Source organism: Poecilia latipinna, unplaced genomic scaffold (assembly GCF_001443285.1).
Source record: "Poecilia latipinna isolate Pla-1442-1.1 unplaced genomic scaffold, P_latipinna-1.0 Scaffold268, whole genome shotgun sequence".
Taxonomy (NCBI): domain Eukaryota; kingdom Metazoa; phylum Chordata; class Actinopteri; order Cyprinodontiformes; family Poeciliidae; genus Poecilia; species Poecilia latipinna.
In genome coordinates this window covers 111,722-136,716 of record NW_015112884.1, presented here as the reverse complement: position 1 = coordinate 136,716, position 24,995 = coordinate 111,722, and the positions used below count along the sequence as shown (strand labels likewise).

The 24,995-nt window shown below is 39.5% G+C and overlaps 1 protein-coding gene across 10 annotated transcripts in view; it reads right to left on the bottom strand.

The window, feature by feature from the left end:
- Positions 1 to 1,851: 1,851 nt before the first annotated feature.
- Positions 1,852 to 24,995, bottom strand: part of tmcc1a (transmembrane and coiled-coil domain family 1a) — a 46,639-nt gene continuing 23,495 nt past the window's right edge. For 7 of the 10 annotated variants that reach the window (XM_015033415.1, XM_015033419.1, XM_015033420.1 and 4 more), the window contains 4 exons: positions 8,977 to 9,234; positions 8,092 to 8,783; positions 5,533 to 5,668; positions 1,852 to 3,972 (listed from right to left, as the gene is read on the bottom strand). In XM_015033415.1, coding sequence (XP_014888901.1) covers positions 3,658 to 3,972; positions 5,533 to 5,668; positions 8,092 to 8,783; positions 8,977 to 9,234 — 1,401 coding nt within the window. In that variant the 3' untranslated portion in view covers positions 1,852 to 3,657. Of the gene's footprint in view, positions 3,973 to 5,532; positions 5,669 to 8,091; positions 8,784 to 8,976; positions 9,235 to 10,145; positions 11,073 to 14,986; positions 15,438 to 16,539; positions 17,280 to 24,995 lie in introns of those variants that run through there. The other 3 variants (XM_015033423.1, XM_015033422.1, XM_015033424.1) reach the window with 3 other exon arrangements.

Sequence of the window (24,995 nt, the reverse complement as noted above, 5' to 3'; positions counted from 1 at the left end):
TTAAAGAAAAAAATTTTTAAAGCCCAAAAACATGCCCCCCCCACCCCAAAAAAAAAAAAAAAAAAAGAATATTAAAAAAATGTGAATATAGTTTGCATTTTTGAAATCTGGATAAAGTGAGCATATGCTCACATCCCTAAATAGAATGCTTGGTTGTGGAACCAGCGAGTCAGACGCTGCATAAATCAGCTCGCAGGCGAGCCAGAGAAGTGTTATCTCTCAATACACGCAATAATTAAAGTTGATGCTAAATCGTGTGGAATCGCCCTGTGCCAATTTAACGTGGACTCCTCTGGGGGACAAAACTCACTCTCTCCTCTCTCCTCCCTCCCCCCGGTCACTATACTTGCAGCTTTCAGCTGGACAGATAAGTGCACCGCGCGTGTTTTCCTTGGCGCACAGCCATGCGCATCAAATCTGGCTGCGTGGAAGGGGAGGAAAGAGATAAAGTGCAACATCATTACCTTTAAACTGCGCGACACAATGAGTAAGATGCAGGTGAACGGTGGTGTGTATTTTAGGAGGAATGCAGCCAAGGTTGGGTCAGACGGGTCAGCGTCAAATACCCTCAGCCGGCCGTTAAAATGCAACGGGAGTAAAACAAGGAGTTCGCGCATTTATCATTAGAACACTCCCAGTGGTGACCCATTTAGCACCTAACCTGTTTCCTTCTTGATAAGGAGCAACAGCTATTTATGTTTGGACTCCATCTCTCTGGAAGCACACTATATATACGCGTTCATGAGCTGCTGATATATTAGTGGAATGCCTGATGAAAGAGCACCATCTAGTGGCTGGAATGTAAAATCTGTAAAAGTACAAACCTCTGAAAACAAATGACCAGATGTGGCTCGTCGTGTTGTTGTAGTTGATACGAAACAAATGTCAAGTGACATGTTCAAGAGGGTTAGAGGTTTGGCTGGATTAAACCTGCAGTCACTTGTCACATGAAAAACCTGGTAAATCCTTTAAGCTTCTCCAAATTCGATGGCTTCATCCGTAGTTCATCACACAGATTTCAGGCTTTGAGTGACTATCATGTCCAGTACAGATGTGTGTCTTAATTTGATTTTGAAAAGTATTTTCTTCTACTTAAATTTATCTTGTATGGAGACTCTGAAGGAAAATTGAAGGAAAAAAAAAAATAACTTTCTGGTGCTCACCAGAAAGTTAATTTTTTTCCTTCAATGCCCCTTTTGGGGCTCCATAGGCTTTTTAACTCTGTAATTATGCTTTTGTATTATTTCTGTTTTAAACTACCAGAATTTGCTAATTATTTTACATATCTTTTTCTGTCTAATGACATCATTATAAAATCTGGTAATATGATGATTACCATATTACCAGATTTATGATAATAAATCATAACAGTCACTGCCTGAGCCTCGGTACTCAGGCAGCATATTATGGAATACTTCTTACTTTTACTCAAGTAAAAATATGCTGAAGTAGTGCTGCTCTTACTTGAGTACAATTTCTGGGTATTCTCTACCTAAATAATTTTCAATGCTCTCTTCAGAAGGATTTCCACTTCTGAAGATAAAGCCCCTTTCAAGTTTGGTGCTAAACATTTGGACAACATTGTCTGGCCCGATGTCATTGCCCACACCACCTTTACAATGCGAATGGCACTGCATCCCCAAAACACAATATCAATATTGAAATTTGGTGGTGATAAAATCCGGTTTTGGAAGGATGAGTGAAGAAACGTGCCAGGACATCATCTAAACCTCTCTCTGGCATTTTAGAATGTTCCGAAATAAAAATGTTGATGTGTCACATTGTACCTGGCTGTACTCTATGCCTTGCAGACAAAAAATGTAATAATGGTTAGGAAAAAAAAAAAAAAGCTTAGTTGGGAATGCACTTTATTTATTCCACACTTAGAAAAGGACATCAGAAGGCACTGAAGTGGTTTAGCACACAACCCTACATTATAGGTGTTACTGAAAAAGTCATGCAAGGTTAATGGTCAGCTCACTCAACTCAAATGCTCTTCTCCTCATCCCAAAATAAAACAGATGAATAAATACATTATACATTTTTAAAATCTGTTTATCTTGAGGGAATCCGAGATTACAATGATTTTGACACAAAACCTTCCGAGTTCTTCTTTGTTGGTTTTCTCGTCAAAACCGCGATGAGGGTGATCCTGACCCGAGTCAACTTTTCCTTTAGAGAGTGAAACCTTTTTAAGAGTCTATCAAAGATTTGTTAAACTTCAGCCTGACACGTGCCGTCACAAGCAGTGCTAAAGTAGAGGCTGGACAGTTTTGATGATCAAGCTAATAAATCTGCCACTGAAAATCCAGGAGGTGGTGTAGTGGTGATGGTGGGGTGGGAGGGGGGGGGTCTCTAAATCACGTAGAGCCTCTGACTTGATGAGAACTACGAGCTGCGTCCCTGACGACCCTGCAGCGTACATTCATGCCATATGTGAAAAGTGCAGAGCATCGTCTTAGTTGTGCCAGTCAACCCGGTTTCAACTCAAGTTTGGCACTGGGTGTTAAATACAGAGTTAGTGCTAGAAAAAAAGACAAAAAAAAAAAAAAACTGTTCATACGCAGGGAGAATGTTTTAGTACAGTGTTAAAGACGGACAGTGTGCATTTGCATGGCAGTGGAGATGACTTGCACCGTCGATATTAGGCAGCATCATTGCTGATCCTGCCGAGACGGGGCTAGATGAGCACCAGCGGTCTCTTTTCCCTAAACTGATCACATCAAACATGGCAGGTGGGAGGCAATTATCCTGGCAAATTGATTTTAGATGGACAACAGCGCTCCGTCATTGCTTTTAGCAGCAGAACTGGTTTGCATGTAATTTTCTTAATGACAACAAGCGGCTTTGTTTCCGTGTTACGCGTATGGCAGATGCTTAAGAATCAACAGATGTTCTCCGTTTATGGGTTGTTTTCTTTTTAAACGGGAAGCAGCATGTCTTCTTGAGTCTTCATCTATCGTTCATAACCTTCATTAATCAAGTTTTTTCCACTTAGAAAGGGAGCTAAATCAAAGCAGGTGATCTTAGCTATCAGAAATGCTAAGAAAACACAACATCATCTTAAGTTATCATGACACAACAGCCATATTCAGTCCTTCTGAACCAGTTCATCACAGCAAAAAATGGACCAACTCCCAATAAAGTTCATAGCCACGGTTCAAATCTACCAATCACAGAAAGGTAAGAGTTCTCTTCTTCTCCTAAAAGCAATCAACCACATTCCCACATGACTCTAAAATTAGACTGGACCTTTAGGCTGAGGCGCCAGCCCAGTTTCCTGACTAAATCCTCCTCTGTGTAAAAGGAGAAGGTCATAATGCTACATGGTACTGAATAAAATAACAATGGAAATTAAATATTATTAGAAATAACATTATAATCAATTAAACTCCAAAGACAAAACAGTAGAGTGTTGGATCCTGCGAGGGATAACACCATATCGTTTCGTTTTAGAACTGTAAACAGTCTTCTCCTTCCACAGTTTGAGTGTCCTCAGCTGTTCACTAACTCTTCCTCTCCATCTAGGTTCCAGGTTGTGTCCAAATGTGCTCAGAGTGCACGGCCAAGCAGCCACCCCAACCTAATCACATTCTCTGAGTCTCCTGCGTGACTGCAGCGACAGTATAATCATCCAAAAGCAAAGCGCCAATATGGTCATCCTGGGGGCTGCAGAGCACGATGCGTGTACCCCGACAGAGCGTCCCAGTTTCGCCACAGGAAGGCCAGCAGGAGAACAATGATGATGGTGGAGACGGAGCGTGAGCGCGTCCTCATCAGCGGGACCACGCAGTTGGCCACAGTTGAGACAAAAACCAGAAGGACGGCCATAAGGGCCAGCAGGACATTGATAAGTTTTCCCAGGAGGGTCCTGGCCGTGGCATTTTCCAGCCCCTCCAACTGGACGACCTGCTGTTGCTGCTGCTGGAGCTCCATCTTAGAGATCCTGGTCTGACACGCTTCCAGGGCCTCCTGTGGAAAATGACACCCAGAAGGGAAAAAGGTCAGCCAAGAAACCATTTTTATAAATAAAAACTGAAGCTCGACGTAAACGTACAACCCGCTGGGTCCGCACTACGCTACACACAAGTATTTACGGTGTTTTATGTTTAAAAACATACTAAATGAAAGAAGAACAATGCAAACTTTAGCGTCAACAAAGGCAAGACTGAGATCTTCAGTGCAGCTTCATGTCCCTGGACTAAATCTCATTCATTGAGAAAATAAGATAATAATAGTCAGATCTGCATTTCAAACAAGTATTAGTGAGCTTCCAAAACCTGGGTTGTCAGAGAAAAATGTCTGGTAATCAAACACCACCTTGAACGTCTTTAAAGATATATAATGTCTACAAATATAATGTCTTTTTAACTGGTAGACATTGCAGATAACCTAGTTTGAGCAAACCTCTTATTCCCACTTCAACCTTGTTGGATATTTTACTTCTTATTTGTACTAGTTTTTTTTGCAGACTAGTTCAAGTTTTCTTATTTAAGATTTTTTTAAATCTTATTTATATTTTTAAAATAATTATTCAATTATTTTATAGATTCCAGTGGTAATAATGACACCTAAGGACGATTGCTTCCTCTTGGTAATGAACTTTAAGCTTCGCAGCTTTCGTCATTATCCTTCTGTAACTTCATGATTGGCTGGTGTCTCTCTGTTTTGGTTTCAATTATTTATTAATCTTTTTAAATAATCTAGAGCCTTAACAGTTCAACAGCTGACCGAAAATCCATATCACATTGAACAACGGGGCCCAAAGTGTTGATCTCAGGGATGGGAGTGTATCACTCACAGGTTTCTAGCACTCTCTGCTGTCCGAGTAAGGAAGAGCAGCCAGAAACAGCTTCAGCTGTGGGTTATGAGGAGACATTTACCTAAAACTCAAGCCCTTAACGCCAGCAGGGAAGCATAGAGTAACATGAGACTACTACAAGGAAATGCTTTTGTTTTGGACCAACAGGATTCTTTGGACAGATCTTTGTATCGACAGTGTTTACAGTGTCAATATGCAAGGTGAGATAAAGCCACTGACTGTTGCAGCGTGTGTGCCCACCTCTGTTTAACACGCGTCTGACCAGCCTGTAATACCTTACCACTGCTTAAAACTGGAAGTCACACATGTACAACATGTTGTAGTAAAGTACGTACAACATGGGGCAGATGTAGCTCCAAATAAATAAATAAACAGTTTAAAAGGAAACGGTAATTACTAAAAAGCCAGCACATTGTGAATAGTCAGCTATCATTTTTGACCTATAAAAACACTTGATAGTTTTGTGGGGCGAGATAAGAATATGGAAGAGAATCTTCAGACACACAGAGAATAATTTATTTAATGAATATTAGTTATTTTTACTGAAAAATATTTCAGCTCCAGTCAGAAGTGAGACCCATCATCACTTAGCTTTATTACCCAGCAACTTAAGAATATCTTAATCCATCTACATACTATGTTGTAAAATAAGCACGTGTTTTCTTTTATCGTCAGTGAAGTTGTTGTGGACATAGGTTCGATGGGCACACCTGGATGTCTCGGGCTCTCTCGTAGGACTGATAGGCGATCTTCTCCTCCATGCTGGCCAGCTCCTGTTTGAGGTTGAGGATCTCGTTCTGATGAAGTTCTGTCAGGTCGTTCAGCTGCTCCTCCAAACGCTCACACCTAAAGACACATGTAAAGTAAGCACACGTGAGCTCCTGAGCCATAATTAGCTTAAACCAAGAAGAAGGGGGAAAAAAAAAACCCCACACACATGCAAGCATTAGCAGAAACAGGCCAGGGGGCATTTGACCACATGGCACCTGACTGAACTGATGACTTCTCCTGATAAGATTAGGATGCGCTTACTCATCTCCTCATTCAACTGGCCAACCACAGGGAGAGTTACCAGAATGAGACTGGCCAATGGCATGAACCCAGTGGGAGGAGGGGGATCTAAACTCCTGTTTATTTGGGGCTCAGACAAACGGACTGACATTCAAATGATTGTTTCTTTTCAGAAATAATGGTATACGAAAATCTCTGGAGTTTCAACACCCTACAACTACATTTCCTTTTTTAAAATAAATAAATTGTTGGGACATTTCAACTTTTAGAAACCACCCTGTCCTAAAAAATTGCTTGGCATAGGTAAATTCTACAAAGGCTTCCATTTAAAATGTCTTCACGTTAGTGCTCCTTAAAGAAAAAGTTTAACCATGTTAAGACTGTACATTTCATTTTGGTTTCTGTTGCTTTTATTTCTTTGTTTCCAGTGAGTTGAAATGCTGTCAGGCTTCAGACTGAACAACAATAAAAAAAGAGAGAAAATTCTCAAAAAATTTAGATGGGACATCAGCATAATATAAATTGAAATAAAAATTTTCTCAAATGTTTTGCTGAGGCCCAAGCATAAATTTATTTTGTTTTGACCTTTATTTTGAAAGGCCAATAAAAACCACTTTTTCATGCCTGCTTTAAATCCATTACCAATATCTAACCTAGAGCTGCACTTTTGAACTGTGTTTTGTGTTTTCCCAACAATTTTTTGTTCATCAAGTTCAGTGGTTCTCCATCTTGGTCCCCAGGGTTCGTTGTCTTGCATGTTTCAGACGCGGCTCTGCTCCAGCACACCTGATTTAAATTACCTCCTCCACGTGTCACCAAGTGCTGAAGAGGCTTGTTAATCTCTTGTTCATTTAAGTCAGGTGGTTGACAGTAGAACCTTTAATAATCTAAACAACTTAATGGTTTTCCCCTCTTCATCAATGCTCAGTGAAGGGTTTCTTTGAGCTTTGTTTAGAAAATTCATCATGAACATGTTTTAATGCCTGGCTTAGGTTTGTGAGTGATGTGGAGCCCATCACAGTAATCAAACCCATGGAAGATGTAGGCTTTCATTTTAAGGAGTATCTGTAGGCTTTAATTTGAAAAGTAAATTCTTTCTTGGTTACTGTGCTACATCTTTTATTTAAATGCATAATGTACATTTGAAATAATTGGAACTGTGAAATATAGACATTTTTATTGTGAAGAGTATTTATTGAAATGCCAAATCTACTCATTTCATATTTACTCCAATAATCATCCAACTTAAAAAAGGTTGAGTTTCTTTCTTTGATGATTATCTGTTAGCTTTATTTAGAAATTTCAAATAAATCATTTGTTAATAGCTGGAAAAGGCCCAAAAGTTGAAAAGTAATCTTTTAATAATTCAACATATACTGGACTGAGTCTTTTATTTCAAAGAGTATTTGTTAGCTTAGATCTGAAAATGTTAAATTAATGTCTGGTTATTCTCATGAAAGTCATGATTCCTCATTCATTGCTTTGGCTGGAAGCAACAACTGTGATTTACTGAGTTGGTGGCATTTTACTGGATATAATAATGTTGGAATTAGTTGCTGAAGACTTATATTATCTCTGGTGGTTTATGGACGGGTATTTCCCTGCAGACAGGCCAGAAAAAAACCTAGTGGTCAGTCCTTCATGGTGGAAATGATTTTAGCCTTATTGGAAAAAAACAGACTGCTCTGGGCCGGGACATTTTAGGAAGAAATATGTCCAATATTTCTTTATCTGACCTCAGTGTTTGTGCCCTCATGTTGGAATATTCTAGAGGAATGTGAATGTGTGTCTTAAGCCCAGAGTCTGAATGCAGGCCTGGGAAAAGAGCTGATAGAAACACGAGGGCGTGAATAATGAGAAGACACAAGGGGGTGGATGCATTTGTCACCTTATTACAGATTAGATGACAACTTCAAACTACAGTAAAAATTATATTATAGTATAATCTGTAAAATTTGTCTTACAAAAGGTCTTATTTTTTAGCATAAAAGGTGCATTTCTTTAGAAGTAGTAAGTGACTAACTGCAAGAAAAACAAAGTTTTTCTTTTGTAATAGAAACTTTTCATAGAAATGCAATTACCCACAGAGATGACATCACCCGCATGTGAATTTAAAAAAAAAAAAAAGTTTCTAAAATTAGCAGGTGCTTCCCAGTTACCTGCCAGTTAATTCTAGCTAACTTCTTCCCAACCATTGATTGTGATCATGTAAACCTCTCAGGAATGTGTGATACATTCTTGAATGTTCTCTGAGTTACCTGAAGCGTTCCTCCTGCAGAGCTTGCATAACGACTGTGTAGTCTCTCTGATAGTTGCTCTTCAAACTGTCCAGGCTCTCCTCAAGCCTCGTCTGACCGTCCCTCAAGTCCTGCATCTCCTGTAGCAGCATGTCTAAGCTGGAGCCCTGGCTTCTCTCCAGTGTGTTCCCCTTAGAGCTTGGAGGGCCCCCAGGAGCCCCAGTGGTGCTGTTTGCCCCGGCTGAACCCGACGTAGCACTAGAGCAGTCGTCGTCACTTATGTATTTGGGGCTCAACTGGAGATGGTTTCCAGTATTGGTCAGGGGTCTTCCGCCCCCACCCGTTACCCCTTCTTCCACCGAGGGGTCGTCTAACGAGTCTTTGAGGTTGGGGATGTTGTCGGCACTACCAAATTTGTTGCGAATGAGCGAGGCGATCTCCCGTGGCTTGGAGACGACTGCGCCTGCAGCAGAGTGGGTGGCTTGGGAGAAGCTGGATAGGCCTCCCTTCACGCTGTCTACCACGCCCTCGCTAAATCCACTGACTTTGGCACCGACGTCCTTGAGGCCCTGCTGCATGTCCCGAAGAACATCCTTGGGTTGGCGAGGGATCCCATTGTGCTCCACTTCCCTTAGCTTCCGGTGGTAGTGCTCAAGCTTCCTCTGCAGCTGCTGGATGGTCTGCGCTGACTTCTGGTTCTTTTTCTCAAACACCTGCCAGTTAACAGAATGTGTTAAATCACAAAGAATGACACATTTTACTTATTATTAAATGCAATGTGCAACCTTCTTTCCAGCTTAAAGGTGTGCACAGATTGATTCAACAGAATTTATTGTGATGAAGTGATTATGCAAATACACCTGATCAAATTTGAAACTAAATAATCACACACTTTTGGTACAATACCTGTTTGATACGCGTGCTTTGCTGTTTGTCAGCATTGTTGGCTAGTTTGAGGTATTCTGCGACATTATCGTCCCTTGCCGTCTGCTCGATCTTAATCTGCTCTGTGAGCTTGAGGATCTTCTGTTGCAGCTGAGCGATAGCCTGTTTTGTGCGCTGAGGGTCAGGTGTGGCATCGTCACCCGAAGGGAAAGAGCCGTCTGCTCCATATGAAACAGCGAGGGGTGTCTGGCCCAACCCGCTCACCTCCAGCCGGTCAATCTGCAGCAAACAGAGAGGAAGTTTAGAGTGGGTAAAGAGGCATGACATAAGGCGCTTGAGTAACTGGAAAAGTTGCATATTGTTGGTTTCTTGTTTTTTTTAATTTGCTGACATGTTAAAAAAATTAGGTTTCTGCTTTTTTGGGGGCCTGTAGTTTGGAAAGCGGAAAGTGAGACAGCTGAAAAGGCAACTTATGGTCAGTTTGTCTGAAGAGGAAGATGCCAGTTATTAACTTCCCAATTATCAATATATGAAGAAAAGAAACTGGAAGAAATAACACATCTTCACACAAATCTGAGGTTCCCACCCACTGGTGTACTTATTGTTTTGTACATGTTGCATATTGGTAAAGTCTTGTAAATAAATAAATATGTTATTTTCACAAAAATAGAAAACAGGCTCTTAATGTCTTCTTTAATTTTTTTTTAATTTCCTTTACCAAATAAAGGGTGGTTTTATTTGTATAACAGGTATCTTGGCTTTATACAGTTTTTGTGGATTACTTTCCAGACTGTGACCTAATTTTGTCTGGTGCCCTACAAGTATTCGTAGAGAAATCAGTCACCATCTAAATTGAGTTTCATCTACATGAAGTCTACCTGAGATAATAAGGAGCCCATCACCTGCAGTCACAGGCAGAGGATGTGATTCATTTCCTGAAACACCTCAAGCAAAAGTCAGAACTGCTCTGACTGATGAAAATAACTGTCCACCAGGAGCTCAGAAGCATGATACTATTGCCTCACATGCAATTTGATCTGAATGACTAGCCAAGTCGCAGCCAACAATGCACTCAGGAAAACAATATATTATGATTAAATGTAAAGCAATTTAAGCTTTTCTTTTTTTTAAGTGTATACACGTTATTACACTCGAAACCACCATCTCTCCTGTGAACTTGAACAGCTCACCTTTCCATTCCTCCAACGGAGAAGTTGTTCCCAGTACATTTTTTTCCTCCCAGTAGCAACCAGCTCTGTGTTTTCATTAGTGTAGATTCGTTTAAGTTTCAGTGAATAAAACTCCCAGACGGTTCGCTCTGTCGTTAAGTTTCACTTAACGCTCCGTTCGCTTCTACCCGCGCGGCTTGTTGTGAAAAGTTTAAATCACACCTGAAACTCAGTTAGCGGAAGCCCCGCCCACTTCTCCCTCCCTCTCAGAGCGCAGGGATGACATCATCCCCTTCAGCTGTAGGGCACGCGCAGCAGCCCGTCATCTTCAGAGAGCGCAAATAGATCAGGTAGGGATTGTTTTTCACCGACTCAAGATAACTACGACAGCAGACATGAGGAAATAAAAAGCAACGCTTTATAATTAAGGCTCAAAGAATCCAATCCAATTCTGAGCAACTTTTAATGCTTGATGAAACTGTTCAAATTATCGCCACTACAAACACTTTGACAATGGTGAGCAACAGAATGCACCATAAGCTTTATAAATAGAGCCATGCAACTTTTACATGTCCATTTGAACAACTGCAGTGTTATGAAAAAGCCAGCATATTACACAGCCAATTACATAAAATATAATTTTTAATGTAGAAATGCACAAACTCAGGAAGAAGTCTGCTGACTCAACAGCTGTCCAGCATACAGTCACTTACACATTTCAAAATGAGGGTAAGCCACAAAAGGTCATTGCTAAAGAAACTTGAAAAATTGAGTGAAAAGAAAATGAATGGTTGGAAAATGTGCACAAGCACAACAGGTGGATGGTTAGATCCTTTATTAATACCAGAAGAAAATTTACTTTGCCTTAGTACCATGTAACACGAATTTGACAGCAAGGAACATATCTTATGAGGTTTGGGAAGTATGTGCATAATAATAAAGAGTTGTATAAAACTTTGTTGTAGTAACAAAAAATAAACAATTTAGGATAATAATGGATTTAAAAAAAACTTTATAGAATATTAACAGAGAGGTTTTGTTGATTACTTTTTGTAGTTGGTTTGAACAGATCGGATCAGATCTCTGAATATACATCTCTGAGGCACTCTACACTCTTCTGACCGACTCAGTTATACAGTAAGAAACCAAGCTTTCTAGTTCAAACTACCTGTTCACTAGAACAAAATCAGTGGGAAGATCAGATTGGAAACAAACAAAAAAAAACTTTGTCTTTTAAATCCCTTTTAAGACACATTTTATAAGCTTATATATTAATCACCTATTTTAACCAATATATTAAATAGAATATTTGTTTCAAATCCTCTTGTACAACTAGTGTATTCTATTACTACTATATTAAATGTATTTGAAATGTGCAATTCATGTAATTGCTGTAGTTTAACCAGAAAAGTCCAGACACCATGGTTAAGATGATGGCATAATTTTTACAGGGTTACAAAAACTGGTAAGAAGAAAGGGAAACCAGTTCCTAGTATTTTTCCAACTGGGGCAATAGGTGTAACTGGACTACAAAGCAAGATTGTACCAAGTCCCAGTCTGTTCTTTCTACCTGCCCATAGAAAGCCATCTAGAAGCAAGAAAAACCAGTTTGGCACCCATTTACACAACCTGACACAGACATCCATCCTTAGGCACATTCCTCCACATAGGTCAACAAGTGCAGGTCAACAAAAAAAATGCTTCAGGTTTTTTTGTTTTGTAGCAAATGGGTTTTCCCTTTTTTTTTTTGAAACCTTTAAGGTAGCATTATACAGAAAATAAAAACAAAAAAAAAACAATTGTGAGTCAACTTACACATGCTGTGAAGAGAAAGACAAATTTCTGATCCTGCCTACTGACTGCTTGGTATACAATCCAATCAAATGAATCAGAACTAGAATAGCTTGCCAGGCAAGCCAAAAAAAAAAAAAAAAAAATAGTGGCTCCTGGTCTCCGTTTAGCTCTAGTTGAAAAGAGTATTAATAACTTTATGGGGGTCTTACCTCATTCACAGAGGCCCTGCAAGGTGTAAATCTGAACATTGATCAGTTTTCTCCAGTTTCACCATTGACAGTTATCCGATTAATCAAATGCATCCCCTCTAACAGAAGATAAAAAAGGGCAAAGGACAAGTGTCAGAACTCTAAACTGCAGTACACTGTAATGCACCACAGATAGGGGTTACGGATACCATGATAAGAAGGCCCATTCAACTGTACAGACTGGCACCTAAACCACACCCCGTCAATGATCAAAGAAAACATCGACAGTGAGACGTAGTGAACGCCGACAGTTGGAAGGTCAGGTAATTTCCAAAGACGGAGTCCTTGTTTCAATGATCTATAAATAGGGGATGTATACTTTATGATTGGTCACAGTGTGGACATAATCCAACATTTTAATAATGAATGACACAGCCATATTCCCACGCATACAGTCCAGTCTTCACTGGCATCTCACATGAAGGAAAGTGTAATAAATTTCAAAGAGCAGAGTCATCTGTAAATAGCCGAGTTCCGCAACTAATCATGCATGTAATTAAAGATTGTCAGCCGAAGGATAAAGTTAATTCCCTTGGGTTAACTAAGCCAAACATATTGATATGCAGACTCACTGAAGCAAGAAGTGACTGACTTCATCACTGGAGTCTGTGTAGCCTAATAACAGAAGCTGAAGGCTTGTAATAGAGGGGTGCACTCAATGTTCCTGTGATTAGTCTTTATTAGGAAAAAGGACAGACTGAGTCGCTGTCAGGGGTCAGCAACCTGTGCAATATAAAGATCAATTGTTTTATAATTGATATTGCAACATAACTTTTTTTTTTTTTAATGAGTGAGAATAATCATAGCATAACTTACAAACCAGAGTTTTTGTAAAAGTTTATTTTAGATTAGTCTTACCACCAGATATGCAAAATTAAGACATTTCCTAAATAGATCCTGCCTGACAGCAGAAATAGGTTAAAGATGTGGAAATGCAACAAAACATGCCATGAAACAACCATTGACATCTATCCACCTGGAAAATGTTACAAATCCTTCTCCAAGGCCTTTGGATTCCATCAAACCATAGTGGGAGCCATAATTCATAAGTTAAAAAAAAAAAAAAAAAAAATAAAAAAAGGGGGAAAATTTTTCCAGGAAGTTTTTGTTTTAATAAAACTAACCCAAAACCACGCTGATGAGGTCATGAGGGAGGTCAAAAAGAACCTAGGACAACATCTAAACCACTGTGGTACTAACTTGCCTCAGCTGAGGTCAATGTTCATGATTCAACAAGCAGAAAAAGAAGGGACAAGACTAACATCCATGAGAGCGTTTCAACCCAAAACCACAGCTGACAGAAAACACGAAGGCCTGTTCCACCAAAGACTTTCGGGATAATATTTTGTGGCCTGAGTAGACAAAAGTGGAACTTTTTTGGAGGTTTGCGTCCCACTGCATTTGGTGTAAAATTAACACTGCATTTTAGAAAAACAACATTATTCATAAGAGCCAAGCATGGTAGTGGTACTGTGATGTCCTAGGGCTGCTTTGCTGGTCCTGGATGACTTGATGGAGCTATAGATTGTATTTCTCCACCAAAATTTCCTGAAGGAAATGTCTATCATCCAGATTAAGGTATGATGTACATAGATTGTGCAAAAAGACAATGATCTGAAGCACACCAGAAAGTCCACCTTGGAATGGCAGATAAATTACAAAATAATTTTTGGAGTGGCCTAATCAAAGCCTACAATTAAATCTGATTGACGTTCTGGGATATGACCATAAACAGTCTTTTTCTATACCAGAAAACATCTCTGATGTGGAATTTTTCAAAAGAACCTGCACACAGCTTCAAAAGAGACACCACAGTTCCTCCACAGGAATGCAAAAGATTCATTGGCAGTTACTATATCATCGGCGATTAATGGGAGGTATTGCCACCAATTACTAAGCCAAGAGGAAATTATTTTTTCAGATCGTTCAAGGTTGGTTTGGCCTCTCCCTAAAGTAAAATGATTGAAGTTTCCTTTGTCTGATATTAAGTTTGCTTGATGATCTATTCTAAAGCATTCATGTTTGAGTCATAAATAAAAAGAACAGGGCATTTTTACAGCATTGTATATAAAAAAATACTAATCTGCTCAACATAAAGCCTGCTCTACAGCTCCTTTGAATGCACTGTTACAGAAAATTGTTCTCACTTCACCCAAGTCCCAACTCTGTGGCAAGGGGGCTCTACTTGTATAACAGCCTCTGATCCAAGTAAAGCCGGTTAGAGCCATGATATGGCAACCTGCTTATCCTGGATCCAACAGAGCTCTGGGAACAGTCCACCTAAACATAAGCAGACCTACAAAACACACCTTTCAAACAGGTATTTAGAAAAGATTACTAAAGTTGCCAGACACACATATCACATACGACCAGAACATTTTGAACAGCCAAATTTCTATCTCTAGCTGCAAAGAACAAAGATTAGAGCCATTGTTTTGATCCTTTATAAGTCTGTTTAACGTTTTTGGTGTATTTTCACATGACTAGGGTTTGAGGTCAGAGACAGTAAAGTAGTCCTGATGAAAAATGAGACACTGTCTAAACATCTGCCTCTCTCCTTCATCATGTGAATTTAATATTAACCCCTCCTAAAACATGTCTAAGAATAAAAAAAATCATGGATTCTGCTGTTTACAGAATGATAGGCTGCAATAATATTCTTTATTTCAATATTTAGCAAACATGCATTTCAAATCCAAGCACTGAACTGTGATTGTTTCGAGTATCAAGATTTGAGTTTGAATCTTCTGACATTACCCTTCTTGTTATGTTCTGCCTGGTTAAAGTCACAACAGTTTGTGTGTAAAAAGTGCTCAGTACCTTGCTGGTTGTTAAGGCTTGTAATGCAGCTGAGTGGTGGTGATCTTCCTGTGATGTCAGCCTGCGTTTCCAATGAAGCTCTGGTTTAATGTACCACGTTGGTGAAGGGCTACAAAGATGTTGTAACATTAGGTATCTTTCTGAGAAATCACACCTGATCCACAGCTCTCCAGTGACAGCGTTCTCTGCAATATGGAAACTCTGCAGCATTGCTTTGTCGTGGCATGCCTCCCTATTTCAGTGGTTGTAGGCCGGGTTACAGGGCTATCAATTCCCTCTTATCTACAGAGTCCAATATCCATCAGTGATGGGAGTTAGGTTACACAGTGGACGTAATAAGGTTAGTTTCCTACATTTACAGTGTCTTGTGAAAGTATTCACAACCTCTGAACATTTCCACATTTTGTCACATTACAACCACAAGTTTTATTGAGATTTTATGCGATACCCCAACAAAAAGAATAGGGTGTAATCCTGAAGTGAAAGGAAAAATCATGGTTTTCTTTTTTTTTTTGTTTTTAAGAAAAATCTATAAAGACAGGCATGTATTTGTGTTCAGCTCCTTTAAAGCTCCCTACATTAGTGACTATGTCTGTTACTATTTTTGCATATGTAGAGATTCAAAATATGTTTGCCCCATCACTGGCAAAATAACTCAAGTTCAACTACAATGGTTAGGGAATACTGGTCAGCCAATATCTAAATGTTATTTTTATTTCAAGTGTATTTGGATATTTGCACTAAAAACAAGACAAATAAATACTTGGTCAAATTTTGTGTGTTTTCAATGCAATGCAAAACTTTGCATTGGTCTGACATCCCAGTACTATCCCAGTGAAATGCACTGGTGTGGAAAAGAGAGGTGTGAATACTATTGTAACCCACTGTTTGGTCAGTCCTGTACTATCACTCAAAATTTTAAGTTGCACTGTGTAGAGGTTTATACTTAATGTAAATAGTTTTATAGTTTCAAAATTGACTGTCTGATCTTTAACCCTCCTATCGTCCCTGAAATTCAACTTAACAAATTCAACTCAAACTTGACTTGAGTTGAGATAAAAGTCATGTACTAGAGAAAGTAGGTTTGGGTCCACAAAACGGGCAATTATGAGTTAATATATTTTGGTCATATACACACATATCTTTGTCATTCCCTCATGGTTTCAGTTCCAACCAACAAAAGCTTAAAATAACAACAAAATCCGCTTTTTGTTTCCTTTAAGGGGATCTGGTGAGGCAACAATAAATCCTTTTCCCCAGAACAGAAAACTTACACAAGTCCATGAGTTGCGGGACAAGAGGCGGTTCTTTCAATGCATTAACTCAACAATAGGATTCAAAATAAAGTTGCACCAGCTTTTGTGTTAACAAAGTTGCACCAGCTTTTGCGTTAACATAATGGACTTAAACACAAAGCCAATCCTAAACATAGCATGCCCTGAAGAATCTGCACAAACTCTAGAATCTGCAATTGAGAAGAGTAATCCGGGATTCCTCTGAATATGCAATACAGCAGTAAGATTTGACATGCACACAAAAACACAAAGACTCACAGTGGTGGGGCAAGGAAGTGGAGAGGTATCAGAAGTTAGCAGGCTGAGGATGACCTCCATGAGGGATTGGAAAGTCACATGCATGCAGCTTAGACAGGAAATTAGCTTGGTCTTTTTTATCTGTGTGTCTCTCAGGAGGCAACCACAGCACTGGGAAAAGAGAGGTGCATAGAATTCATCATTTCATTCAAACACAGTCCATTTGACTCCACTGAGCAAAGTCTCCACTTAAAAAGAAGCCAAAGAAAACACCAGATAATTTAATGTTGGCTTGATTTAATATCCAGAATGGGCAACAAAAAACAATGACTACTGGTAGCTGCTAAGTCGACAGAGTTTTTGCAGAGCAGACGTTTCTCAACTCCCTTCGTAATGTTTCAGACCAAACACATGCCACGCAGAGTCACAGAAGCTTTGGAGCAGAAATATATGCAGTCCCACTAGCAGTGCTTCCACTAATTCCAGTTTGCATTAGTGGAAGAGGACGGACTCCCTTTGAGCAAAGCGACCATTTGATGTGGCTTTGGAGTGACAGAGAAGAGGCGAATAATCGACTGGAGGCTTGCTGGTTTAGATGCTGGCGAGAGCAAAAGCAAAAAGAGTTCGCTGTGAAGTTAAATGTTCAAAAAGTCCATTTCAGATAAAATCCCAAGAAGGAAAAAAAGAGGCAAAAACCCAGAGGACGGATGTGAGGGAAGTGAGAAAGGAAGGGGGGGAAAGGACCCACTAGGAGCTCTCACTGAGAGGGAGTCAGAGGGGAAAGAGGGAGCAAAGGAGAGAGGGGTTGTGAGAAAGCCTAGAGAGGGGAGGGAAAGTTTCCCTCTATTTGACTTTTTAGACCGGTTCAGCACCAAAAACAGTAGTTAGCTCAGGCTTGAACACAGGGAGAAATTATTTTCAATTATCACCCAGTATGATTGTCAGAGTCAATCCTTTTCTGACTCAAGTGAGCATGCTGGTATGAATCACCTTCCGCTGCCTGTGGGCATCGACAAGCTGGGCTTGGTCAAATGTTTCTTCTTGCAAGCAATACTGACTACACAATCACAACTGGTCTTAAAGTGTTCACATAGGCTGTACTAGAAAAGAACATAGATGCAGTGAACAGTTTTGGTTTAAGGTATATAACTTTGTATAGCAAAATACATTTACATACTACATTAAAAGTTGATGACCAAAAGTGTATTTATTCTTCAGCAATTATGCTGAAGAGGCAATTATTAGAAAAACTAACAGCAGGAAAAAAATACAATTTCCAGTGCAGGACCAAAGTATAGTTTTTTTTTTAAATATTAGAAAAAGCTTCAGTAGTGAACTACTGGTATACCAGATGTCAAAGAGGACTGTAAAGACTGACAGAAGATATTTAAATAACAAGGCATCCAGAAAGATCCAAGTCTCAGGGTGATTTGTTGTGTTTAATAAACACTATGCTAAGATAAAGGAAGACTTCCTGCTGCTAGTAGTTCACCCAGAGCTAAGATATTATCTCTAATGATGTCATGACAGACATTAATGCTGAAACAAGAGCTGATAAAATAGTGACTACAATAAATTGAGACTTGGGTATAATGTGTTATCATTAAAGGACAAGCAGGTACAACCAATGGATGGATAGATTTTTTTTTTTTTTTATAAAAGATAAAAAGTTTAAATCATGGAGTTGTTTTGATATTTAGGCAATCCAGTGTACAAGGTGTACTTTAAAGTACCATAAAAGCACAGCTGATAGGAAATCCCTTTTGGTCAGTGGAACTCATCATGACAGTACCATAATCATGCATCAGTATGCTCATATGCTGTGCAGCACTTTGGACTGGCTGAATGCACCAAACAACCGGATTTGGACTTCAGCAGATTTCAGTATAAGTCATGCATCCATTCAGCTTAACGTTTCAAGTGAGTTATTTAGTTGGGTGTAGAGAGAACAACATACTGTTGAAAATTTTTCTTTCACTATTGCAGCTGCATAAGAAACCTTAATGTTCCCAAATAGGAGAGTCCTCTCCGTTTTGTTTTGGTGTCACTTTTTAAAGTTCCACCACAGAACACAGCACTACACACGTAGTTCCGTACATAAACATTCTGCAAGTATCGGGTATAAAAAAGAGATCTATTTGTTTGGTACATGTGGGTACTGAACTGAAATGGCTGTACCTGATATTTTTGGTACAAATGCATTTACTATTACATCCTTTGGTAAGTATGGAACCTACGGTAAATGTCCATGTAAATGTAAATATTTCATATTTATTCTTTAATCTTCAACATGACCCCTCTTTTGCTTTGGTATCAAGTCTTTTTCAATTCAAAAATACTTTATTAATCCCAAGGAGAAATTCACTGTTATTGAAACTCATTATTTAAGGATCTTCAAAGAGTTGCTCCAGAAGCTGATGGCTGTGGACAGGAAGGATCTACTGAAGCAGGCTGCATTACAAAAGCCTCCAACTGAACACAGTTTTGTGAAGAAAATGTTCAAGGTTGATTTTCATTATTTTATGAAGAGTCCCCTTTTGTCCCATGATCTCCAAAGGTTCTACAGCTGCCATAAGACAAGATATTCATACAGATTATTTACTGCGGTTAATAAGTGCGTCAATGTTAAGGGGAAATCAAACTCATGTAAAGATAAATCTGAAACAGAACAAAACTTCATGTGCCCCCCTGCAGGAACACTCAAGCTCTCAGAGTGACTCAGTTCTTTAACACTCTGTATGGCGGCATTACTTACATACCACAAATGGCACAGTGGCTACACAATCACAAAATCACAGAGGGGGGTGTACTCATGTCCTGACGAGTGACTGACTCACTGAAAATAACTTGAAGAGCCACATTGGTGTTTTTTCCCTCACTAGCAATAAATTAGTTTGTCCAAATTAGGGGACAAAAACAGCAGCTGTGGCTTTATAGAAGTTTTATTTTAGTACAAAGATATATTTTTATTCACCACATGCTAACTGATAGTGACCAGTAACTTTGTTGTTATTAGAAATATTAACATCCTTAAGGAATATGGGCAGCTAAACATGTAAAAGATGATGACGAAAAGGGAACGTTAAGACGTAGTAGTTAAAATGAACTACAAAGAGAAAATTATTAGAAAACTACTGCTGCAAAAAAGGATGAATAAAAAAAAATTATGGCAAGGGCACTTTCCCCCCCACTTTAAACGCAGCAAAAAGCATTTCAGAAATTTCAGTTGTCCAACTTTGTGGCAATAGTAGATGTCCAAACTTCAAATGGATGATAAGGATATGTAGATGTAGGATGCTTAATCTCAGAGTTAAAACTAGTCAGTCTAGATCTTGAAATACAAGCATGCACTTAAAGAGAGCATTGTTTCAATGCCAACAATCAAATCTCAAGACACTTCAAGTGTCATATCATATTATCCTAAAGAAAAAGAACAGATGTGTAAAAAACAGCACTGCATAGATGTCATCCTCTCCCACAAAATTATATTGGAAAATACCAAATCCGATCACCATGTTCTCCATGTAGGAGGCAGAATCTATAAACCTGGGGAAGGCGGGTCTATCATCAAGGGAAAGGTCACCAAGGGCACAAATAGGATTGTGGGGCTGCCAATGGTGGCATGCTTCTTCAATATCGCATGGAGGAATGAAAACTCGAGTATGTGTTCCAAGTATTATGATAACTTCCCTGAGAAACTTAACTCTAGGGTGTTAGAAAAGAGGCTCTGATTCAAGAGAAGAACGTCAACCTTCATCCTTATTGTCGATCAGTATACCATCTCTACCGTCCTGAAAGTGATAAGGGGGACATGAAGTTTTTCTGTTTACACGCGTTAGTGGCTTTGAAAAGACTTGAAGGTTGAGTTCCTCTAAGCATTTTGTGGGGGTTGCTTGGGTTGACTGTTAGCTGTCTCGTCCTCGTGTACTCATTTGTAAGAAATGCCTCCACACTCTCAACACCAAGTCAAGGTTGATCTCATTTTTGCTGTTGTCATATAGTTCTCAGTTTGGCGAGCCAGATGTTTGCTTGGTCAGGATGACTGCTATAATTTTCAAAAAGAAAACTCTGGCTCAAGTAGAGCCTGCGTTACTGTTTACAGTAATGCAGGCACTGTTCTAGTTTGTTATGGTAGAAAGAAAGAACCTTGTCAAAGCAAAACTCCCATTTTAGTTGTCATTCCACATTCCAGCCCAGACTTATGGTCATAAGACATGGATCAGGACTGAAAGAAAAAGATCCCAGATACAATAACTTGAATTAGAGCTTCCTCTGTAAGGTGGCGAGGCTCACCTTAAGAGACCTTTGATCCAGAGGATGCTAAGAGTAGGGCTGATGCATCTGATCAGGATGTTTTCCTGGGTCCCTCCATTTAGACGTTCTCCAAGCAGATCCGACTATGGACTAGAGCTTGTTGGAGGAACTATATGTCCCCCTTTCCTTGGAAATCCTTTATCTAGAATAAGGTAGAGAGAGATGTCTCGATTTCCCTCCTGGACAAGTTAACCTAATAACCTGATCTCAGATAAGCAGTAGCCAGTCCAGAGCAGGCAGGACTGTCTACCGATTCAATTTATCTGGCATCATTGATCAACATTCAGATGTCATACGGGAAATCTCGCAAAACTTTTAAGGCCAAACGTGAGTCCAAAGTAAACAAAAACTGCCAACTAGAAATAAGCAGTTGAAATAGTTTGTGGAATGTGTTTAACCTGTTGGTCTCAGGTTGTCATTCACAATGACAGGGGTGTCAAACTCCAGTCCTCAAGGGCCGCTGTCCTGCAGTGTTTAGATGTGCCACAGGTAAAAAACGGTGGAATGAAATGGCTTAATTACCTCCTCCCTGTGTAGATCGGTTCTCCTGAGCCTTGCTAATGACCTAATTATTCTTTTCAGGTGTGGTGCAGCAGAGGCACATCTAAAAGTTGCAGGACAGAGGCCCTTGAGGACTGGAGTTTGACACCCCTGTCACTAGAGGACCCAAATTTGGGTCCTCTAGTGACAGACAGGTTAATGAAAAAAAGATAGAAAAAGATGCTGCCAATGTCCACTGGACTTTAAGGTGTACCGAAGCAGATTTTTAATTTCTGCATTTTAAATTGCCCTCTGCATTTCCCTGAACTCGCCTTCTGATTGGTTACACCTCACATGCAACAACCACAATCCAACATGTTTACTATCCCAGATTTTAGATCAGAACGGTCCCAGTGTCCTTCTTAGCAGACCAGCTCACTCTTACACACAAGCCACACACAGCGGGAATATCTCCTAAAATTATGTTATGAGCCGTTCATATAATCGGGGTGACCCTAAGATTGTCAGAAGGGGAAAACTGGAACATGAATTGGCATAAACATATTGCCGTGTTGTGCTAGGCACAACACGGCAATGTTGCCAATGTTGCCTAGCACAAGTGCTATGCCTAGCCTTGTGCTAGGCATAGCACAAGGCAATCTTAACTGACTAATTCAGATTCTAAACTTGTTGAGCTTCCCTGCTGAATTAACACCCAGATTTTTGAGACAACTACTGGAAAATCTCTTTCAGTGTTGCACAAGTTGGTACCGCATGAAGCCACATTAATAAATAATAGAAACAAACAAGATCAAAAGACAATTGCGACAGGGAGAACAAGGTTCACTGGAGGACAAGGGGGTAATAAACTGGACAGTATTGAGCTGGTCAAAACTACACAGCAGATTGCCTGTCACTTCTTCAGAATATCAACTTTTTTTTACGCTGCCACAACCAGCAGCAACAAAACATACAGAGTATCCCAGGGATTGAGGGGATGGGAGCCTTAACCATAGTCATTTTGCTCTAATTGCAAGTACTGCAGGCATGCTGCACTCCTTTCAGCCACTCTTAAGCAGTGAAAAACTTGCCAGACAAGGGGCCTCGTCATTTGGAGCTTAACTTGGACCAAGCCTGCAGCTTGGCCAAATATTTATGTGAAAGTCCAGAGACAGAAGACAGACTGATTCTGATGTAGCTGAGGGTTAAAGTATAGATTAACCAAATAAAATTGTTAGTGAGATCAAAACAAGAAGTATTAACTAAAGGTTTGATGCTGTTAGAACAATTTTACAATTTTCTCCCTAAAACTATGCTTTCAACTGCAGCTTTTGTATTTTTCTTGCGTCAGTGTACCCTTTATGCGACGGTCACTGATCACATTGTGGCTTGATCTGGGGGTGAGAGAAGTTACATAAACAGAGAAGAGAGTAAGCTTTGTCTTCACAGACTGATGGGATTTCAGGTCTAAAAGAGGAGACAACCATGACTCGAGGCTTGGTCTGTTGGAAACGGCAACTTCTCTTAAAAAAAAAAAAAAAAAAAGAGAAGAGTCTTTTCCAACTTGTCCATGCGTCAGCACAATCAATGGTCCAGTGAGTGGTTACATAATGCATGCGTTACCGTAATGATAGGAATCATAATGACCAATGTTGTTGTTTACAACAGTCAGGTAGAAGAAAAAAAATGCAAATAACATGTATCGACATCCTTTAAGAATCTATATTTAGTATTTTTTTTTTAAATAAAGTAAAAAATACATTCATTTCAATGTTGGATGGGTATGCAATCTTGTGAAAATGCACATGTCTAAGTGTTGTATCAGTGATGAAAACATGTGAAATTAAAGGGGATAATAATGATAAAGCATCTGCCTTGATAATAAATCTAAGACTTTACCAGTCTGATTTAACCTTAGCAAATGCATATAAATTCGGAGGCAATTCATAAGTAAGCCCCACTCAACACGGTGACGTAAAAAAGTTATTCTACATTTGCTGCTGTCGCTTCCACTTCATTTTACTTTGTTATAATGATCTCTTGTGACATTTGAGGGTAACCATGGCGTTAAATACTGATATAAACAATGATGGGGATAGATATACGAGAGGGGAAGTGTTTATGGAAAGAAAACTAGCAGGAACACAATGTCAGATTAAAATATGCCTACGTGAAAGGAAATGGTGTGCCAAGATGGGGAGACTAAATGTTTGTCTGTTGGAGGTGGTTGGTATTTGTTGGACCAGGCGCCGTTTATACTCCAACCAAGTTATGTAATGTTGAAACAGAAAGAGCTCTGGCCTAAACACAGGGTCGATTTTGCTGGATGCTGCACAATACTCAGTGCACCATGGGCAAGTGCATAAACCCCAAACACAATGCCAGTCTATTAATCAACAGGAAAATGAAGAATTCAGAACAAACAGTTCCGGCTTTTCACCCTGAAAGATTATCAAGCGTAGCCACACATCGTAGCCCTGTAATGACCTCACTGAACACTGTGATAAAGACGCATTAGTTGGTCTGAGCAAATGCACAGCTTCTCTCTTCAGTACAAATTAGGCCAGTGGAAAACAGCAGATTTCATAACAGGAAGACAGTTAATTAGGAGCAGAATTTGGTTAAAAGGAAGCTCTAATCAGTCAGAAAGCTATTAAGTATCTAATGAAAATCTAAGAGGATTCTCGCTGATCACCAGTCGAACTTCATTTTACTAAAACTGAGCGGCTTTCACAAATGTTCTAGAAAGTTGTTTGCAACTATTGATGAATTTGTATTAGATTTAACAGTCCATCCTGTTGCTTTAATTGTGTTTAATAAAATTTCTGCAGTTATTTAGAAAAGTGATAGTCTCCTGTCTGTACTTTTCCATTTGCTCCAGTTAAGTGTGTATCATTCCTCATTGCCATATACTATTAGATACATTTAGAAATAAAGCTAATATAGCTATAGGCAACTGGAACATCACTGATGGTGATGATGAAACATGACAACCAGTAGAAGCAAGAGTCCACCAGAGGGAGCTAAATATCAACTTATCAGGAGTCACCTGGGGTTGGTATAACTGACTCTAGATGATCTGTCTGCTTTCCAGATTCTGGAAGATATTCTGTCTATAGCCAGCTTCTTTTTATTGCTTGCTTTGTGTCCTTATTCCCATGTCGTCACTCTGACAACCATGCTGACTTGGAACAGGTGGCATAAACAAATCACAGCAAGAAATAAGGTGATTTATGAATCATACCAAGCGCAAGAAGAAGGGAGGGTGTGAAAAGCAATGCCATAGCAAGACAAAATGGAAGGAGGAGTTACAAAAGATAATAAAACAACTGTATATGATTCAAAAGCCAATTAGAGACACAATGAGAAAGAGAAACTCTGCGTAATAGGGAGATATTGTGAGATTATAAGTCTGGCATAGAGAAAGTAAATGCGTGTCTATGTACAATTAGAGAGGCGGCAGCAGCAAACTACACGAATGATTCTAAAGATTGTCAGGTACAAGGACAGTTCTGGTTATTAGAGTAGAGAAAATATGCAGATATTTCCCTAGAGGGTGTGATCAGATTTTGAAATGTGTGTCCATGTGTGTTCAAACTGGGTCAGTAGAGCAGAGCAGAGCTGAGCTCAGCGATCTATGGTCTCATCCATAATTTATCAGAGTCACACAAATGGTACAGACT